The sequence below is a fragment of the Mercurialis annua genome, linkage group LG6 (genome assembly GCF_937616625.2).
Source record: "Mercurialis annua linkage group LG6, ddMerAnnu1.2, whole genome shotgun sequence".
Taxonomy (NCBI): Eukaryota; Viridiplantae; Streptophyta; class Magnoliopsida; order Malpighiales; family Euphorbiaceae; genus Mercurialis; species Mercurialis annua.
This window is the reverse complement of record NC_065575.1, coordinates 47,553,930-47,571,534: the sequence shown is the minus strand read 5'-3', so window position 1 is coordinate 47,571,534 and position 17,605 is coordinate 47,553,930. Positions and strand designations below refer to the sequence as shown.

The 17,605-nt window shown below is 35.9% G+C and overlaps 1 protein-coding gene across 1 annotated transcript; it reads left to right on the top strand.

The window, feature by feature from the left end:
* Positions 1 to 6,985: 6,985 nt before the first annotated feature.
* On the top strand, positions 6,986 to 7,828 carry LOC130015731 (uncharacterized). The gene is made up of 2 exons (XM_056106440.1): positions 6,986 to 7,490; positions 7,615 to 7,828. Exons 1-2 carry the CDS (start codon positions 7,009 to 7,011, stop codon positions 7,805 to 7,807), a joined length of 675 nt encoding a protein of 224 aa, XP_055962415.1. The 5' UTR covers positions 6,986 to 7,008; the 3' UTR covers positions 7,808 to 7,828.
* The last annotated feature ends 9,777 nt before the right edge of the window (positions 7,829 to 17,605 follow it).

Below are 17,605 nucleotides of genomic sequence, written 5' to 3'. Positions count from 1 at the left end.
CCTCATGTATACTTGAGAACTCAACACGAAAGAATCATATGTTTCAATTCCATTTTTACATTAACAAAGCAATGCGGCAAAATTTACATGAAGTTAATTTTATAACTTTCGATAAAAATTAAGAGAACTTAAAATATACGTTACATGTGCCTCAATTTACGTTGCATGTGCCTCAACTTACGTGAGATATAAAAATAAACCTACAAATTCAACCTACTCGTAAAATAAGACATGATTTCATCACAATTAAACTTACTCATTTTCAAGTACATAAATCTCAAATTCATGTACATATACTGCAACCAGGCACTTCTGCAATTTTGAAAACAGATTGGTTCAGGCAGTACACACTTTAACAATCACAAGTTATGAGTAGCACACACAGACATGCTATTATGTCGTTGCATTCTATAAAGTTTATACATTTAATAATGTACGTAATTTAAAATTTTATGAAACAAATTAGCAAAAATATATAGATCATATCCTAATATATTAACAAATTTAAATGTTTAAATATTAAAAAATCGACTCAACCGAAAAATAAAAGCTTAAAGACCGATGTGAGAAATTAATTACATATTTTTAATATTTAAATATTTAAATTTGTAAAATATTAACATTTATTCGAATTATCTAGATCATATCCTTTTTTTACGGATTTAGATATTTAAATATTAAAAATTGGTTGAACAGAAAAATAAAAGCTAAAAGACCGATGTAACAAATTAATTACATATTTGTAATTCATAAATATTTAAATTTATCACTTTTTATTCTTTGGCTTTATAGGAAAACTTAATCAATAAAAGTCATCTAACTATCCTAATTTATAACAATTTAACAAACTTAAATTTTAAATTTTTTCAAAAAAAATATTAGTGTACAATGATCTAGAATTAACAAGTGTTAATATTCAAACTTGATAATAGCATTCAGACCTGTTAATATTCAGACTTGATAATAACATTTCAGACCTACTAATAACACATGAGTTTATCACAATTAAACCTACTCGTGTTCAAATACATAAACCTCCAAATTCAAAATACCAAATCCGTAATCAACAACTATGCAATTATACATCAGCTCCACGTCTTCAAAACTGCACCTCCAAGTCTCCAAAACAGCATATCCAGAATTAGACATTTAGAAACAGCTATGCAATTATACAGCAGCCACCCACCTTATCTGCAATTTGGAAAACAGAGCATATTTCAGGAAGAAAAGTAATGCCCTGAAACCAAATGAATGACAACAGATAGATATGAAATAATCAAAATATTTTGGTTGTTACTAACCTTAACTCTCCGGTGTATGTGGAGGTGAAGGATCATGTGCTCCCAAGGTGCCGAAACAAGCCTTCCATCGGCGATGTCACCTTCGTTGTTCTCTTTTAATCTCTTCGATGGATGTTTCAATATTACTCAACCTCGAATTTGTTTCATTTAACAAAGAAAGTACTTCCTCTTCAAAAGCTCCCCTTCGCTTCGGCTTTCTTGGTCGCCTCACTTCCTCTTCTCTTGGTTGATCTATACCGACATCATCCCTCACCACCTCATCTTGACCATTCTCGGTTTCCAGTTCTCTACTTACATTTTCCTCATCTTCATCACAGTCATCTTCAATTTCTGCCTTTCTTCCCTTTCCTCTTCTCGGCTGGCCAGTTTTAATTAAATAACAATTTCGGTCCTTTACATTCATTAATTCTCCATCCATATCAAGAATGTCGGCTTTACGGAGCATAGTTTCATTAAGATACTCATCCCCCAAACATTCCATCTTCTGCAAATCATCCCCATCAATAGCACTATGAAGCAATGATATACAAGTTACTAAATGATCATTTCCAAGTGCAACTTTAGATGATGTTGCCATGGTCATCATGCTTTTAAAAATTAAGTGTATGAAATCAACACTTTTTGCCGAACGTCGCACTAAATAGTCAAGTACTAGTAAATCATCCTTCGTTACTCTATTCGACTCTTTTTTACCACATATAGAATGACAAAGGAATTTATGAAATATAAGATATGACGGTTCAATTATGAGTCCATTAGGAGCTTGTTGTAAATTGACCGAGTCTTCACCGGTCAATTGCTTCCATACTCTATTAACATCAAAATTTGAAGGACAACCTCTAATGCCACCTTTAGGCAACTTCAATTTCTGATTCATAAAATCATACCCTATGCTATAATCAACCCCTTTTATTCTAAAAGAAATTGTTTTTTCATTCATAGAGGCATAATTCAAGGTGGTATAAAATTCTCAAGTTAACTCTTTATAAACTTGATACTGACCATGTGCAAGAAAATTTAAACTCATTCTACCAACTATTTCATCCATTTTTGATTTCAAACCCAACCTAGTCAACAAAGCATAATCAAAATATCTAGGTATAACAATAGGCTTGCGTGAAATAGTTTCGTAACGAATACCTTCTTCGTCAGAGAAAATTGGAAATGGACAATCATAATTTGAGGACAAATCTTCTCTTCTAACAAATTTCGGAGGCATAGTTGAACTTGAAGATTTCCCTTTTGAACCAACTCTTTTAGCTCGTCCCTTTGTTGATACCATCATTTTGGTTGATGATTTGATAAGATTATGATAGCAATTTGATGAATTTAGAGGCTAGGTTTCGGGTTGTGGAATGGGGAAGATTAGAGAATTTTGTTTTTCACTCGTTTTGATTCTAGGTTTCTAAAGAAAAGTGGGAGGTTTATTGTTCAATTGCAGTAATTTTCAAAATAAATCAAGGTGGGTCTACATACTCGACGAAAACAAAGCCTGAAATCGAGTTTGGCATAACTGGACAAGCAGAAACTCGATGTTAGGTTTAAACTCGTCGAATATTAACCCATCATCGAGTTTATGCAGAACTGAACAACAACAATCTCGATGTTAGGCTTAAAACTCGTCGAGTATTTAGCCAGACCTCGAGTATTTACTTGTCCAGTTCTGTATATGCACATACCCTAATCAAAATAATCATTTTAATGTTTTAAATTATTAAAATTATAACAAATCAATTAAAATCTCAAAACTTTAAACTATTGATTTTATTTTTATTTTCCTTGAAAAAATGTCTCTATTGAAAACATTAATTTATTTTCAACACCCTTTAAATTTTTTATTCCTATTTTATCCTTATCTAAGGTATATGTCTCTTAGTGTGTGTCTAATGTAGCATATAATTTACCTCTTCTTTTTTCATATAGCGGGAAATACCCATTTCATATTGCAATTGATTTCATTCCTAATTAATCAAAACTCTTTCCTTCCTTCCTAATTTTCCGTGTTCTTCTTTATGACCTAAATCCATGGTGACTACACGGGGTGCCACTGATAACGACGACAACATCAAAATCGCTGATATGGGTAAGAAATCCGTTGCAAAAAAAGCTTCAAAAAAGAAAAAGGTGGTGTCAACCGGAGAAGCTTCAGTTCCTCCATCTCCTATACAGTTGAGTAAGAAGAGACATGCAGATGATTTACCTCCGAAATCGAAGAAACACAAAGGCATTTCCAGAACTGAATCCAAGAAATCTCCTCCTAAGGTATGATTTCATTATTTTATAATATGAACATTAAGAACCTACTGCTTCAGTATTGTTTGATGTCTTAGAATAATAAATTGATTCTGTTTATATGATTGTTTGAAATTATGTTTTAGTATGATTGTTTGAAATTCTGTTTATATAAAATTATGGTTAGGTTGGTTGGTAGTTAGTTTTGAAGGTACAGTTATGAAATCTATTTTTTTAGGGTTCACATAGTCAGTTTTTGAAGGTTAATTCCTCCATTCTACTGGGTTTGACAATGAAATTTCAGGTTTTGATTTGGTTATTTTTGGGCATTGTTTTGAGAGGAATGTTAGAAGTTGGATTTACAAAGTTGGCAATGTTTCTTGTATGCTATTTGATAAGAACTTAATGTGTATGGTTGTGCTTTTGAATAGCTTATTTCCTAATTAAGTTTGAACACCAAAACACAAAAAGAGTTGAATCTTGCTTGGGTGAAATTTTTGATATCTAACAGTTTTCACTCTAATTTCCGTACAGCTATGGCAGTTTAAAGTAAGCCGAGAAGATCGTGTTCACTCGAAGATTGATATGCGCATGTCATACGATGTCATTTCTGATATCAAATCGACTCTAACTCCAGGTGAATTGGAAAAGTTTAGACAATTTTGCTTTGGCTACTTTCTTGATATTCCCAAGATCAAAGTGCAAAATCAGATCATACATTGTTTATTATTGAGGGAGGTGGAGCAGCTAAACAAGTCTGAATTGTGGTTTGAGGTTGGCGGTCATAGGCTGAAATTCGGAATCGACGAATTTGCTTTGATCTCGGGTTTAAACTGTCAAGGTGACAGCAGTAAGTATGCCTATTCAAAAGTTGAAAATGGCATTTTGGATAAGTAATTCAGCGGGTTGCAATCTGTTTCTAAACAGACCCTTCAGGATTTTTTCAAAGCTAGGCGTTGGGAGTCAGAGGAGAATGGGTTTAAGATAGCATTTATGCATTTTTTGCATAACTTCTTGCTTGCTTCACCGAGGACTGCTCGTATCCCTTTGAAGGACTTTGACGTAGTTGATTCGGCTGATTTGAACGACTATCCATGGGGTATTGACGATTTCAAGTACACGTTTGATTCTTTGTCGAAAAGAGCTGTTCTTAGTCCGAGATCTCTTATTATTGAAGACAACATTTACCAGTATCGCCTTCAAGGTTTCCCATATGCACTGGTATGTTGGTTCTACGAGTGTTGCCCGGCGGTGGAAAATACCTTTGCTCAGCAAGTGAACAAAGCTGCTATCCCGCGAATTCTGAGGTGGCAAGCATTCGTTCCTGCAAAATACATTGCTGTTGACAGGGATTTATTTGTTGAGATTGCATCCGATGAGGTTCGTATGTGTTAAATTTTCAATTTTTCAAATGTAATTTATCATTGACTCTATTTTCATATATGGTGTTCATTTGTTATGTGTAGATGATTTTCCGATCAATTGTTCCAACCCCGGCAGAGATGAATGCCCTTCGTCTAGGTGACTTATTCAAAAAAATTAAGGGAAACGAGGAGGGTTATTGTCCGGCATTTAATATATTGAAGGACGGTGAATCAACGTCGAACACTTCGGATTTAAATGTTATGGAAGAGAAGCTGGAAATTTTGATGGCTGGTCAAAAGACGATGAAGGATGATATAATGGATTTGAAACGTTTATTCACTTCCAAATGTTCCAAACTTTTGACAGTTGTCAATTCATTGAATGCAAGGCTAACTCTTATTGGTGATTCTAAAACGGTAATTTGTTTTGATTTATGTATTTTGTACTTTTATAACTTAGAGTTTAGTTAAATATAATTTATGTTATTTCATATTATGTTATTGTAACTTGATTGGAACCTAATATGAACTCCATATCTGTATCAGGTTGAAATTGAGAAACAGGATGTTTCTGATGGCTTGCAGACAAGGGTTGACAAAGGAAAAAAGGTTGTTCTTCCTGCAGAGGAGATTTCAAAGAAACCAAGTAAAAATGGTACTTCTATAGTAACGGAACGAGAAGAAATGGATGGTAGGGAGTCTGCTGTTCCTGTTTCTGCTGATACTAAAGCTACTTCCAGCAAAGAAAAGGATGGTAGGGAGTCTGCTGATGAAGAAGAAGGTGCTGAAAAAATCGAATTGGAAGATTTGGTTTGCGAGAAGGCTGTATTTGAAGGCAAGGATGACCGTGGTGAACCTTGTGTTATTGTTTCTTCCGAACACGTTGATGTTATCTCTCCGACTTTTGAGGTATATTTAATAATTTGAAATTAAGCTGTTTTGATTAACTATATTAATTTGTTTATTGTCAATTTACTAGGTTTCGCGACAAAGCGAGTTGAATTTAAAATCTCCAGCAGATGACACCATCAATCATACTAAAAAAAATGCAAGTGAATCTATTGCTGAATTCAAATCAAAAGAGGTATTGTTTGCTTTAAATTATATTTATAGTTTAATTTTATATATGATGGTTCACATAAAGTACATATAGAGTTGATATCAGATTACTTACTGTATCCTCTCTTATGTTTTTGGTAGTCTGGTCCTTCTTCAAGCCGCTTCATACCGACGCAAACTGGTTGTAAAGTCTGTATTTGTCCATTTGATGCTAATCACATTTTATTTAGTGATGCCACCAAACAAGACATCATTCATAATTGGCTGGAAGAAGGACGTCCTAAAGGGACCAAGTTCGTATCTCGACTAACTTTTTTCAGTTCTGTTTTAATGCTCACTTATTTAATTTTTTTTTCTTTGTTTGTTTAGAAGGCAAAGCTGGATATACGATCCAAAGATTGATAACTTCCATCCCCGTCTTTCTCTTGGCGTGGTTGATATTCAAACGAAATCCTGGTTTTACCATCTCTACCACGTTGGAAAGCCTATTGAGTGTTCTGTAAGTATATCCATATTTCTTTTATTTGTTCTTTTTTTTATTTGGGTTAATTCCTAAAAAAAATACGAACTTTACACGAAATTTCATTTTAATCATGACCTTTAAAAGTTGCCATTTAAAGGCACGAACTTTCATTTTGTTTCAAATCTATCATTTCAGTGTATTTTTGTTGACTAAATTCTTCAATAAACCATTAATGAAAGACCCAAATTATAAATCGACATCAAATCTTATTATCTTTTAGTTAGAGTATATAGGATTAGGAATTTTTGGTTAGATAAAATACACCGGATTTTACTTTGGTGATAGATTTGAAACAAAATGAAAGTTCGTGCCTTTAAATGACAACTTTTAAAGTTCATGATTAAAATGAAACTTCATGTAAAGTTCTTAATTTTTTTAGGAATTAACCCTTTTTATTTTATGTGTTTATTATTTGAATTACTCACGATAGTTTTGTTAATAACATTGTTGTGACTGTATGGCTACTTAACCTTGATTTTTGTTTATTTGGCAGAATGTAGATGTTCTCTTTTATTATCTGAGAAAGAAAATGAAATATGGATGTGCTGCAAACAGTAGATGTACGTCTACTGATAATTTTTTTGATCGGCGTATTCAAACTCTCTACACAGCATACAAGAAAAAGCAAGATGTGTCACTTGTTTCTTCGAAACATACAGTGGCTGTCTACATTAAAGGTGGTGCTATGCGTTGCAATACGAAGTGGGCTAATGTTGACGATGTTCTTTTTCCGATCAATTGTGTTAACGATTGTCATTGGATTTTGGCTCGCCTGAATTTCAAGGAACGATGCATCTATATCTACAATTCGTTGAGGTCGGCGCAATATGACAGATCAGCAACTGAATATGTTACCTGCTATAGTGTGTTGCTTCCACTATTCCTTCAAGCTACCAATTTTTATGATTCTCGAGATGACATCGATACTACTGCCGGTGCTTACGAGGGAAAGAGAATAACTGATCCGTTCAGAATAGAGATTGTGGAAAACATGCCTATCCAAAATGATGTGTAAGTCTATAATTTGTTTTTAATTTTATTTAGTTGGGTTATATTAAAGAGTTATGGTGACATAATAGGAACTTAATGTTAACCTTATGTCTTATGTTTTTTTATTTTTTCTCACTTTTCGTAGTGATTGTGGAGTTCATATGTTTTCCGCTGCTGAGTTCTTTGTTGATGGGAAAGTTATGGGGCATGATTATGATGTCAAAGAACTCCGTGCTCGTTACGCTTCGTCATTATATTTGTATGCTCGTTGGAAGGAAAGCTCTTCTTGTGTTAGTGAAGATGAGGGTCCTCTAAAACTCAAGAGAACATCTGCCTAAGGAGTGAAGAGGAAGCTAATTTATGGAGGTTCAAGATGAAGAATGTTATTGTTTTTTGTTTGTAAAGAAAGTCTCCTTTTTGTCACACTTTTATTTTGCTTAGAGGACATAAATGTCCATTTATTTCTTATTTCAAGTCTATTTTAGAGTATGTGTAAAAATAGGTAATTACAATATGTGTAGTGTTTTAGCAAATTTCCGCAAAATAGTGAATTGTCAATAGTTATATTAAAAGGCAGGAGTTCAATTCTGTTTTTCAGTTCGGTTCCATATTAGAAGTACAAAAGTTCAATTCAGTTTTTGGTATTACACCAAAACGTAAAATCAAACTAAACCAAAGGAATCAATTGAATGTTTGGCTGATATCTCATAATTCCATACGTTCAAACTCGATTTGTGGCTAATATCTCGACGAGTTTTCATCAACACATCGAGTTTCTGCTATCCAGTTTTCCACAAACTTCATGTTGGGCTGCATAACTACTGCCATAAAACACCAAAATTCTACAATCTTATCTCTCAGTAAAATTCATACTTTCAAACAAGCTACAAGAAGCCAAAAAGAGTTCAATAAGCGGTAAATTTCAGTCACTAATCATCGTCTTCGTCTTCATTGTCACTGTCATTTGAGTCTTCAAGTACATCAGTGTCGGCATCATCATAATTGATCGTTGTATCATCCTCCTCATCGCTAGAATAAATCGGGTTTGAGTTTTGATCTTGAAACATTTGACCAACATCAACTTCATCCGGTAATACATCTATAGGATGCAAGAGTTCCAAATTTTCACCACCAACTTGATCGACTTCATGACTATTATCTGCCTCGTATTGCTGATAGGGCTCATCATTCAATATTGAATCTTCATTGCACACTTTTTCCTTTTCTGGCACATCAAATATATTCCTGTGAAATGATTTTTGCACAATTTTCCAATGACCTCCATTTTTCATATCGCTGACATAAAAAACCTGTTGTACTTGAGAACTCAACACGAAAGAATCACATGTATACCATTTACGGCTCACATAAACAGAAACTAAGTTGCCATCTGTTTTAATTCCATTTTTATCGCCAACACCCACCAATCACATTTAAACAAGAAAACATGATTCTCATTAACATATTGGAGGTCAATGATATCTGTTAGCACACCATAAAACTCGATTTCTTTCGACTTATGCTCTCCCGTAACTGAAACTCCATTATTTTGAGTCCGACGAAAATTATCACGCTCAACTGTGTGAAACCTAACTCCATTGACAATAATCCCACTATACCTAGCAATTCGTATATCAGGACCTAATCCCAATGCATATATATGATCTGTTGTTGCAACCAAACCAGTAGCACGTAAGTGTCCAACCTGAAAATTAAGTTTAATGGTGAAATTAGAGGCATAATTCAATATTTAGTACTTTTATAGCATCATACTTACACACTCCTTGAACCAACTGGCAAATCCTGACTGGTGTCTTTTTTGCACATCTATAACACTTTGCTTTTGTAATTCTTCAATGAGAATCCTGCACAACTATTATAAAATTAGATAAAAAGTGTAAAATAAAGCTATTTTGAAATTCTAAAGTCTTTGTTTTTTCAAAATAAAATAATTTACTTCAGATATTCATCAACATCCTCACAATTGTTAAGCACATACCACTGTAATTTTTCAAAATCAGAATGGGATAACGTTTTATATTTTGTAGCTCCTAAAGGTATTGCATTGTTTGAAAATATGGAAAATCCATTTTCCACTCCTATTTGCATAGGAAAATTATTTCTCTCAACGCGATTATATATTGTCTCAACCCCATGAAAATACAGTGAACAAAAGTTCAAACATTCTTTAGTGATATACGCTTCAGCAATTGAACCCTCCGGTCGAGCTAAGTTACATACATAATTTTTCAAAGTACGTAAGAACCTGCACAACAAATTTGTTGTAAATGTGAATAAACCATATAGTTATATAAAAAAATAGTTAAAACTGCATCAAGAAAACGAAAAATAAAATTTCCTTATCAACTAACCTCTCAATAAAGTACATCCACCTATAGTGAACAGGGCCTCCTAATTCTACTTCACGTGGCAGATGAATTGCCAAATGCATCATTACCACGAAAAAAGATGGAGGATATATCATCTCAAGTTTACATATTATCAAAATGATATCGCTCTGCAACTTTTTAACTGTAGATCTTTTTAAAGTCTTCGAACAAAGCTCCTTAAAGAAAGAGCTCAACTCTGATAATGCAGTGTAAACCTCACTACGCAAAGACCCACAAATTGATGCTGGAAGTAACCGTTGCAAGAATATATGATAATCATGGCTTTTCATCCCCATAAATTTGCAGTCCTGAACATTTACACATCGAGAAAGATTGGAAGCATATCTGTCTGGCAACCGGATTGACTGCAACCATTCGCAAAAACTTTCTCCTTTCAGGCTTCGGTAATGTATAACAAGCAAGTGGCATAAGAAATTTTTTTTCCCTTTTGCTGTAAATATAACTCTTTTCTTATACCCATTGCTTCTAAATCCATTCGAGCCTTAATGTTATCCTTAGATTTTCCATCAATATTCATCAACGTACCCAATATATTTTCACATATATTCTTCTCAATATGCATTACATCTAAATTATGACGTAATTTTAATGTTTTCCAGTAAGGCAATTCAAAGAATATACTTCTCTTTGTCCAATTGAGCTCTTCAGGACCACGTGCACGCTTTTTTTGGTTAGGTGTCTTCCCAAAAACAAGGCTTTTAGGAAGCAAATCTAATTGCCTTAGAACTTCATCTCCTGACAACTCTTCAGGCTTTGACCCGTGCTCTGGTTCGCCATCAAATTTTCTGCTTTTTCTCCAAGAATGTTGGGCATGTAAATATCTCCGATGACCCATGTAACATTTCTTCACTCCATTTTTTAATGTTAGCGAACACGTCCGCTTATTACAAACAGGACATGCCAATTTTCCTTTTGTGCTCCATCCAGATAACATTCCATATGCTGGAAAGTCATTTATTGTCCATAATAATGCAGCATGTAATTGAAAATTCTTACCGCTATATGCATCATATGTTGTCACACCGGTCTCCCATAACTCTTTTAACTCATCAATTAATGGCCTTAAATATACATCGATATTATTTCCGAGAGATTCCTTACCAGGAATAAGCAAAGATAACATCAAAAAATTCTCCTTCATGCATTTCCATGGTGGTAAGTTATATGGCGTCACAATCACCAGCCACATGCTATAACTCGTGCTCATATTTCCAAAAGGGTTAAATCCATCACTAGCAAGCCCAAGTCGCACGTTACGAGCATCTTTGCCAAACCAAGCATATTTCTGGTCAAAATCTTCCCATTCTGTAGCATTAGCTGGATGTCTAATCGTATCATCATCTACACGTTTCTCCTTATGCCACCTCATATTTTCACCAATATCTTTAGACATAAATAACCTCTGAAGTCTAGGTACTAAAGGGAAGTGTCTAAGAATTTTTTGAGCAACCTTCTTGCGTTTTCCGAAACCTAATTTCCATCTAGGGGCCTTACAAGTTGGACACGTGTCAAGATTTTCATTTTCCTTCCAAAATAGCACACAATCATTTACACAAGCATCAATAGTTACGTAACCGAGTCCTAAATCACGCATTAATTTTTTAACCTCATAACTTGAGCTTGGAAGGGTTTCTCCTTTCGGGAGTGCATCCTTGAACAACTCCAAATTCGAAAAAAATGACTTATTACTAGAATTTATGAGTGCTTTGATATTAATCATCTTAAGAAGAAAAGAGAGCTTTGAATATTTTTGACTTCCAGGATATAGTTCACAATGAGAATCATTCCACAATTTAGCAAATTTTGCTACTTCTCCTTCTAGCATGTTATTATCTTGATTGGCAAGTCTGTCTTCCATGTCGGTGTCCATTAAAGTTGCATTACACATATCATCTAACATTTCTGAAACATCATTTCCACTATCCTCCAATTCATTGTCCGAATTAATAGAGCCATCAAAACTATCACGAGGTTGAGAAGTCTCACCATGGTGCACCCAGTTTGTGTAGTTTTCACTAATTCCATATTGATATAGATCCATTTTGACTTCTTGCAATGGCTTCAAACAAATATTGATACAGTTCTTGCATGGACATCGAACTCTGCCATTTGAATCAGTAAAGTCTTTTGCAACATTCAGAAAATTTTTGACCCCTTGAATATAACATGAACTAAATCGGTACGACTTCATCCAACTTTTGTCTGATGGCGTCCCTTTAATTCCAAAATAATATATTAGGCAACATCAATATTTGGTACAAATCTATCAATTGAAAATATAATTAAAACTTACCCATTACAAATCAGATACCATTAGCTATTTTAAACATATCTCCAATTTCTTTCCCTGAACTACCTGCGGTTCTGAAAGAAGACTAACATTTGTTTAGGATTACTGTTAAAAAGGTTGAAGACCCTCTCTAATGAGGTATTATTAGCCAGAAATTCTATTAAAACTTGCATAGGTTATTACCTTAGAATTTTCATGCCATTTCAGTTATAAACATACTCGAGGTAAGGCTATATAATCGACGACTTTTTACACGTTACTCGAGTTTATACGTCTTTTGCAATGTTAAAACTCGATGTCATGCTTAAGACTCGACGAGTTACATCCTTAACTCGACTTTTTTTATCTCTGTCAAAGCACAAACTTGATGTAAGTCTTAATACTCGACGAAATGGAAGCATAACCTCGAGTTCTTGTTTTTACTGTCACGACCCAATCTCAGGAACGAGACCGGCGCTAGGGAATGGGAGTGGTTGCTCCGAAACCCGTAGCAAGCCTAAAATCGTAAAATAATTTTTCGCGAAACATAAACGTCATGCATGACATACATAGACACGTGTCATGCAAAAACACATGCCAGGCACACATATCTTCTGGCAATCACAAACATCACAACGCAGCAAGCGTAAAACATTTAAAACTTTAAAACATTAAAGTTATATTTACAGAAAACTATATATTACAGACTGACTTGCAAAACTCTTATCTACTGCAGCTCTAAGAGTAAATTACTGTTTCTTTACATACTCAAAAATACAGACTTCTGGAAGTAGGATAGAAGTCTGTTGCTTCAAAGCGTCTTTAACCTGAAAGAAAATCTGTGAGGGGTCAGTATATTGGGATATACTGAGTGAGTTCATACATTTACTAATAAGTATTCAAATAAAACATAAAACGATATTCAATCGTATGCAGCCAAGTACAGGATTCGATTGAAACCTTAATCCTCAAACATACTAATTATCAATCGAGCAACCCAATCATTAATATCAAATTGCGAGTCCAACTCGCTGGTGGCCAAGCCACTAGATACGGGGACTCCAGACTACACCGTAGCCGAGTGCTCACTCGTATCAAAATCATATACCCAATTGTAAATCTCATAATCATCATCAGCTCCCAGCTGAGTCACATCAAAACTGGTGATCACACAGTCCTATTGTCGCCCAATTGGTAGCACGTTCCATCGGATCAATACTGGTTTCAAATCAAGCATATGCAATTCATAAAAAGAATTCGTATCGCAATCATGCAAAACAAACATAAAGCAATATAAAATATTTGCTTAAATAAATACTTTAAAAGCAAATCGTATAAACTCACAGAAAACGCTTATCCAAAAATACGTCGGGGCTCTAGAACGTCAAGCTTCCCGAACTACTGGTCCAGCTGCTTCTTGCCTTGCCGGATCTAAAACAAATTTTAAAACATTTGACTTGTATTAAAATCCTATTTTAAGATTCACTCTAGACTCGAGACTCAACACGTTTTACTTTTATTAATTGTCGTGCTTCTCACGTATACTCCGATAACGGTATCAAACTCGTTTACGGATAGTAAATCACTTTTAACTTAATCCTCTTTTAACCTCATTAGGTTAACTATTCATATTAGTCGATTAACTACTATTCGATTTCCGATTCAATACGCGAATTCAATTAATTCAATCGAGGTACGAAGAATCGGGGTGCGAGAATCGTAGGGTGCACGTTCGTGTATGGGGGTACACGATCGTGCACCATGTATTGGTGCACGTTCGTGTACTTTGGTACACGTTCGTGCACCATTGATGGTACACGTTCGTGTACCACAAGTGCACGATCCCCCGACCTGCTATATACGTAAAAACGCTCCAAACTCAACCAAAACACGTATTCTAAGCTCAAAACGCTAAATATCAATCCTATACTCGATAAAACGATAAAATCGTTTCGTGGCCTAAAACTTTGAATCGATATAACTCAAAATATATTCGTTTAAACGAGAAAACGTCAAGCTTACCGTGATACGCCACTAAAATACGATCGTTTTGAGCTATTAAACGTCGGAAACGGACGAGAAACAAAAACCGCGCGACGAACCGTAATCGATCGCCGTTTTTGATCGAGAGAAGGAAGAAGATGATGAAGGTTCTGTAACCTTCATAAGAAAGGTTTAACTTATATATACAATCCGGATAAATTGCACTTTGGTCCTTGAAACTTTTCAAAAGTTTCAATTTAGTCCAAAACCTATTCAATTAATCTTTCTATTAATTCATATACGTATTATTTATATCCGAATAAATAATACTAACTCAAAATATATATTTCCATTGAAAATCCTCAAATTTTTATTTTCGGGGCTTAATTGGCTAATTTGCACTTTAGCCCCTAAACTTTTCAAAATTTACAATTTAGCCCCAAAATGCCTCCACATCCAAATTTTCAAAATTAACTCCTTAAATCCCGCTAATTGACTTATTAAAATTTATTCTAAATTCCCGATATAATTAAATTAAATTCTCTTTAATTTAATTTATCGGAAATCACGACACCTGACACGACTTAATTATCTTAAAATATTTTGGGGCATTACATTCACCCCCCCTTAAAATTAATTCGTCCTCGAATTTAAAATTAGCCACGTACCTTGAGTAAAAAGGTAAGGATATTTCTGTCTCATATCCTCTTCCGTCTCCCACGTACACTCTTCTACGAATTGACTTCTCCAAAGAACTTTTACCATTGGAATTCTCTGTGTTCGCAATTGTCGTATCTGCGTGTCGACAATCTGCACTGGTCGTTCTTCGTAAGTTAGTTCCTCGCTCACGTCCACCACTTGCGGTTGAATTATTCGAGAAGGGTCTGGTACATATTTCCGAAGCATGGAAATATGGAAGACAGGATGAACTTGCGACATTTCCGGTGGCAAGTCTAGCTTATAGGCAACTGAGCCTATACGTTCTATAATCTGATATGGTCCGACATATCTCGGAGCCAACTTGCCTTTCTTTCCAAAACGAATCACTCCCTTCATCGGTGATACCTTGAGAAATACGTAATCTCCGATCTGAAATTCGATGTCTTTCCTCTTGGGGTCCGCGTAATTCTTCTGTAGACTGGAAGCAGTATTCAAACGCTGCTTTATCAATGGTACTTTTTCTGGCGTAATCTGAATGATCTCTGTTCCAGTGAGCTTTCGCTCACCGACTTCGTCCCAACAGATAGGGGATCGACACTTGCGACCGTATAACGCTTCATATGGTGCCATCTCGATGCTCGAATGATAGCTGTTGTTGTAGGCGAATTCGACTAGAGGTAGGTATGTATCCCAACTACCTCCGAAGTCTAGTACGCATAGTCGAAGCATATCTTCCAACGTTTGAACCGTCCGTTCAGACTGGCCGTCCGTCTGAGGATGAAACGCAGTGCTGAAATTCAATCGCGTTCCTGACGCGTCTTGTAAACTCTTCCAGAAATGAGAGGTAAATACGGAACCTCTGTCTGAAACGATTGACACGGGAACTCCGTGTAGGCTCACGATCTTATCGATGTAAATCTCCGCCAACTTTGCTGCAGAATACGCCGTCTTGATAGATATGAAGTGCGCTGACTTCGTTAAACGGTCCACAATTACCCAAATAGAGTCAAATCCTTTTTGCGCCTTGGGTAATCCGATTACGAAATCCATCGTGATTTGCTCCCACTTCCATTCCGGGATAGGTAACGGCTGCAGAAATCCATAAGGTCGCTGATGCTCCAACTTGACTTGTTGACAAGTCGGGCATTTCGCTACGAACTCTGCGATATCTTTCTTCATTCCGCTCCACCAATATATTGATTTGATGTCGTGATACATCTTCGTGGAACCAGGATGAACGCCATACATCGACCCATGAGTCTCTTCCATGATTTTATGTCTCAAGTCTTCCACATCTGGAACGCACATTCGATTACCATACTTCAGCATTCCATTGACGATACTGAAATCTTGACTCTTTCCGTGTTGAACTTCTTCAATTAAATGCTTCAATTGAGGGTCGTCCGCTTGCAATTCTTTGATCTGATTTATCAACGTCGATCGTATCGTTAACTGAGCCTTTAGGTTTTCGAGAGATGAAATCTCGAACTCCACTCCTTGGCTAAACATCGTATGAATCTCGTTGATTAATGATCTCCGCCATGTCGTTGTAACGTGCGCGAGACTTCCTGCCGACTTTCTGCTTAACGCATCCGCCACTACGTTGGCCTTGCCTGGATGGTATTGTATCGTGCAGTCGTAATCTTTTAATAGCTCCATCCATCTCCGCTGTCTGAGGTTCAATTCTCGCTGATCAAAAATGTACTTCAAGCTTTTATGATCTGTAAAGATCTCGCACGTAGCGCCGTATAAATAATGTCTCCAAATCTTCAGCGCAAAAATCACTGCTACTAACTCTAAATCATGCGTCGGGTAGTTCGTTTCGTGCTTCTTGAGCTGTCGCGACGCATACGCTATTACTCATCCATGTTGCATAAGGACACATCCTAGTCCAACTCTTGACGCATCACAGTAAACTGTGAATCCTTCCGTTCCTTCTGGTAATGCTAGAACTGGTGCCGTCGTCAGACACTCTTTCAGTTTTAGAAAACTGAGTTCACACTGGTCCGTCCAGCTGAACTTTGCATTCTTCTGAGTTAGTTTTGTCAAAGGTACAGCGATCTTTGAGAAGTCCTGTACAAATCGTCTGTAATATCCCGCTAACCCAAGGAAACTTCTAACTTCTGTAACTGATTCAGGTCGCTTCCATTCTATTACAGCTTCGATTTTCTTTGGGTCAACCTTGATACCGCTTTGTGATACCACATGACCCAAGATAGCCACTTCCATTAGCCAAAATTCACATTTAGAGAATTTGGCGTAAAGCTGATGCTCTCTTAGCGTCTGTAGTACTATCCGTAGATGTTGAGCGTGCTCTTTTTCTGAACGTGAATAGATCAAAATATCGTCGATAAACGCGATCACGAACTGATCCAAGTACGGTTTGAATATCCTATTCATCAAGTCCATGAAGGCTGCAGGGGCATTCATCAATCCAAACGACATAACGAGAAATTCATAATGACCGTATCGAGTTCGAAAAGCAGTCTTCTGAACATCATCATTGCGAATCTTTAGCTGATGGTAGCCTGATCTCAAATCAATCTTGGAGAAATACTTCGCTCCTTGCAACTGGTCGAACAAATCGTCGGTTCTAGGTAGCGGATACTTATTCTTAATCGTTACCTTGTTCAGCTGTCGATAATCAATACATAGTCGAAGCGATCCATCCTTCTTTTTCACGAATAGCACTAGTGCACCCCACGGGGATACACTCGGTCTGATGAAACCACGATCAAACAATTCTTCTAGCTGATCTTTAAGTTCTTTGAGTTCTGCTGGCGCCATCCGATAAGGAGGTATCGATATCGGCT

Bases quoted from the DNA above. Each gene is read 5' to 3' on its own strand.
- LOC130015731 (XM_056106440.1), top strand. From the start codon at position 7,009: ATGAAATATGGATGTGCTGCAAACAGTAGATGTACGTCTACTGATAAT. The intron at 7,491-7,614 runs GTAAGTCTATAA...CACTTTTCGTAG, and splicing joins ATGCCTATCCAAAATGATGT to TGATTGTGGAGTTCATATGT.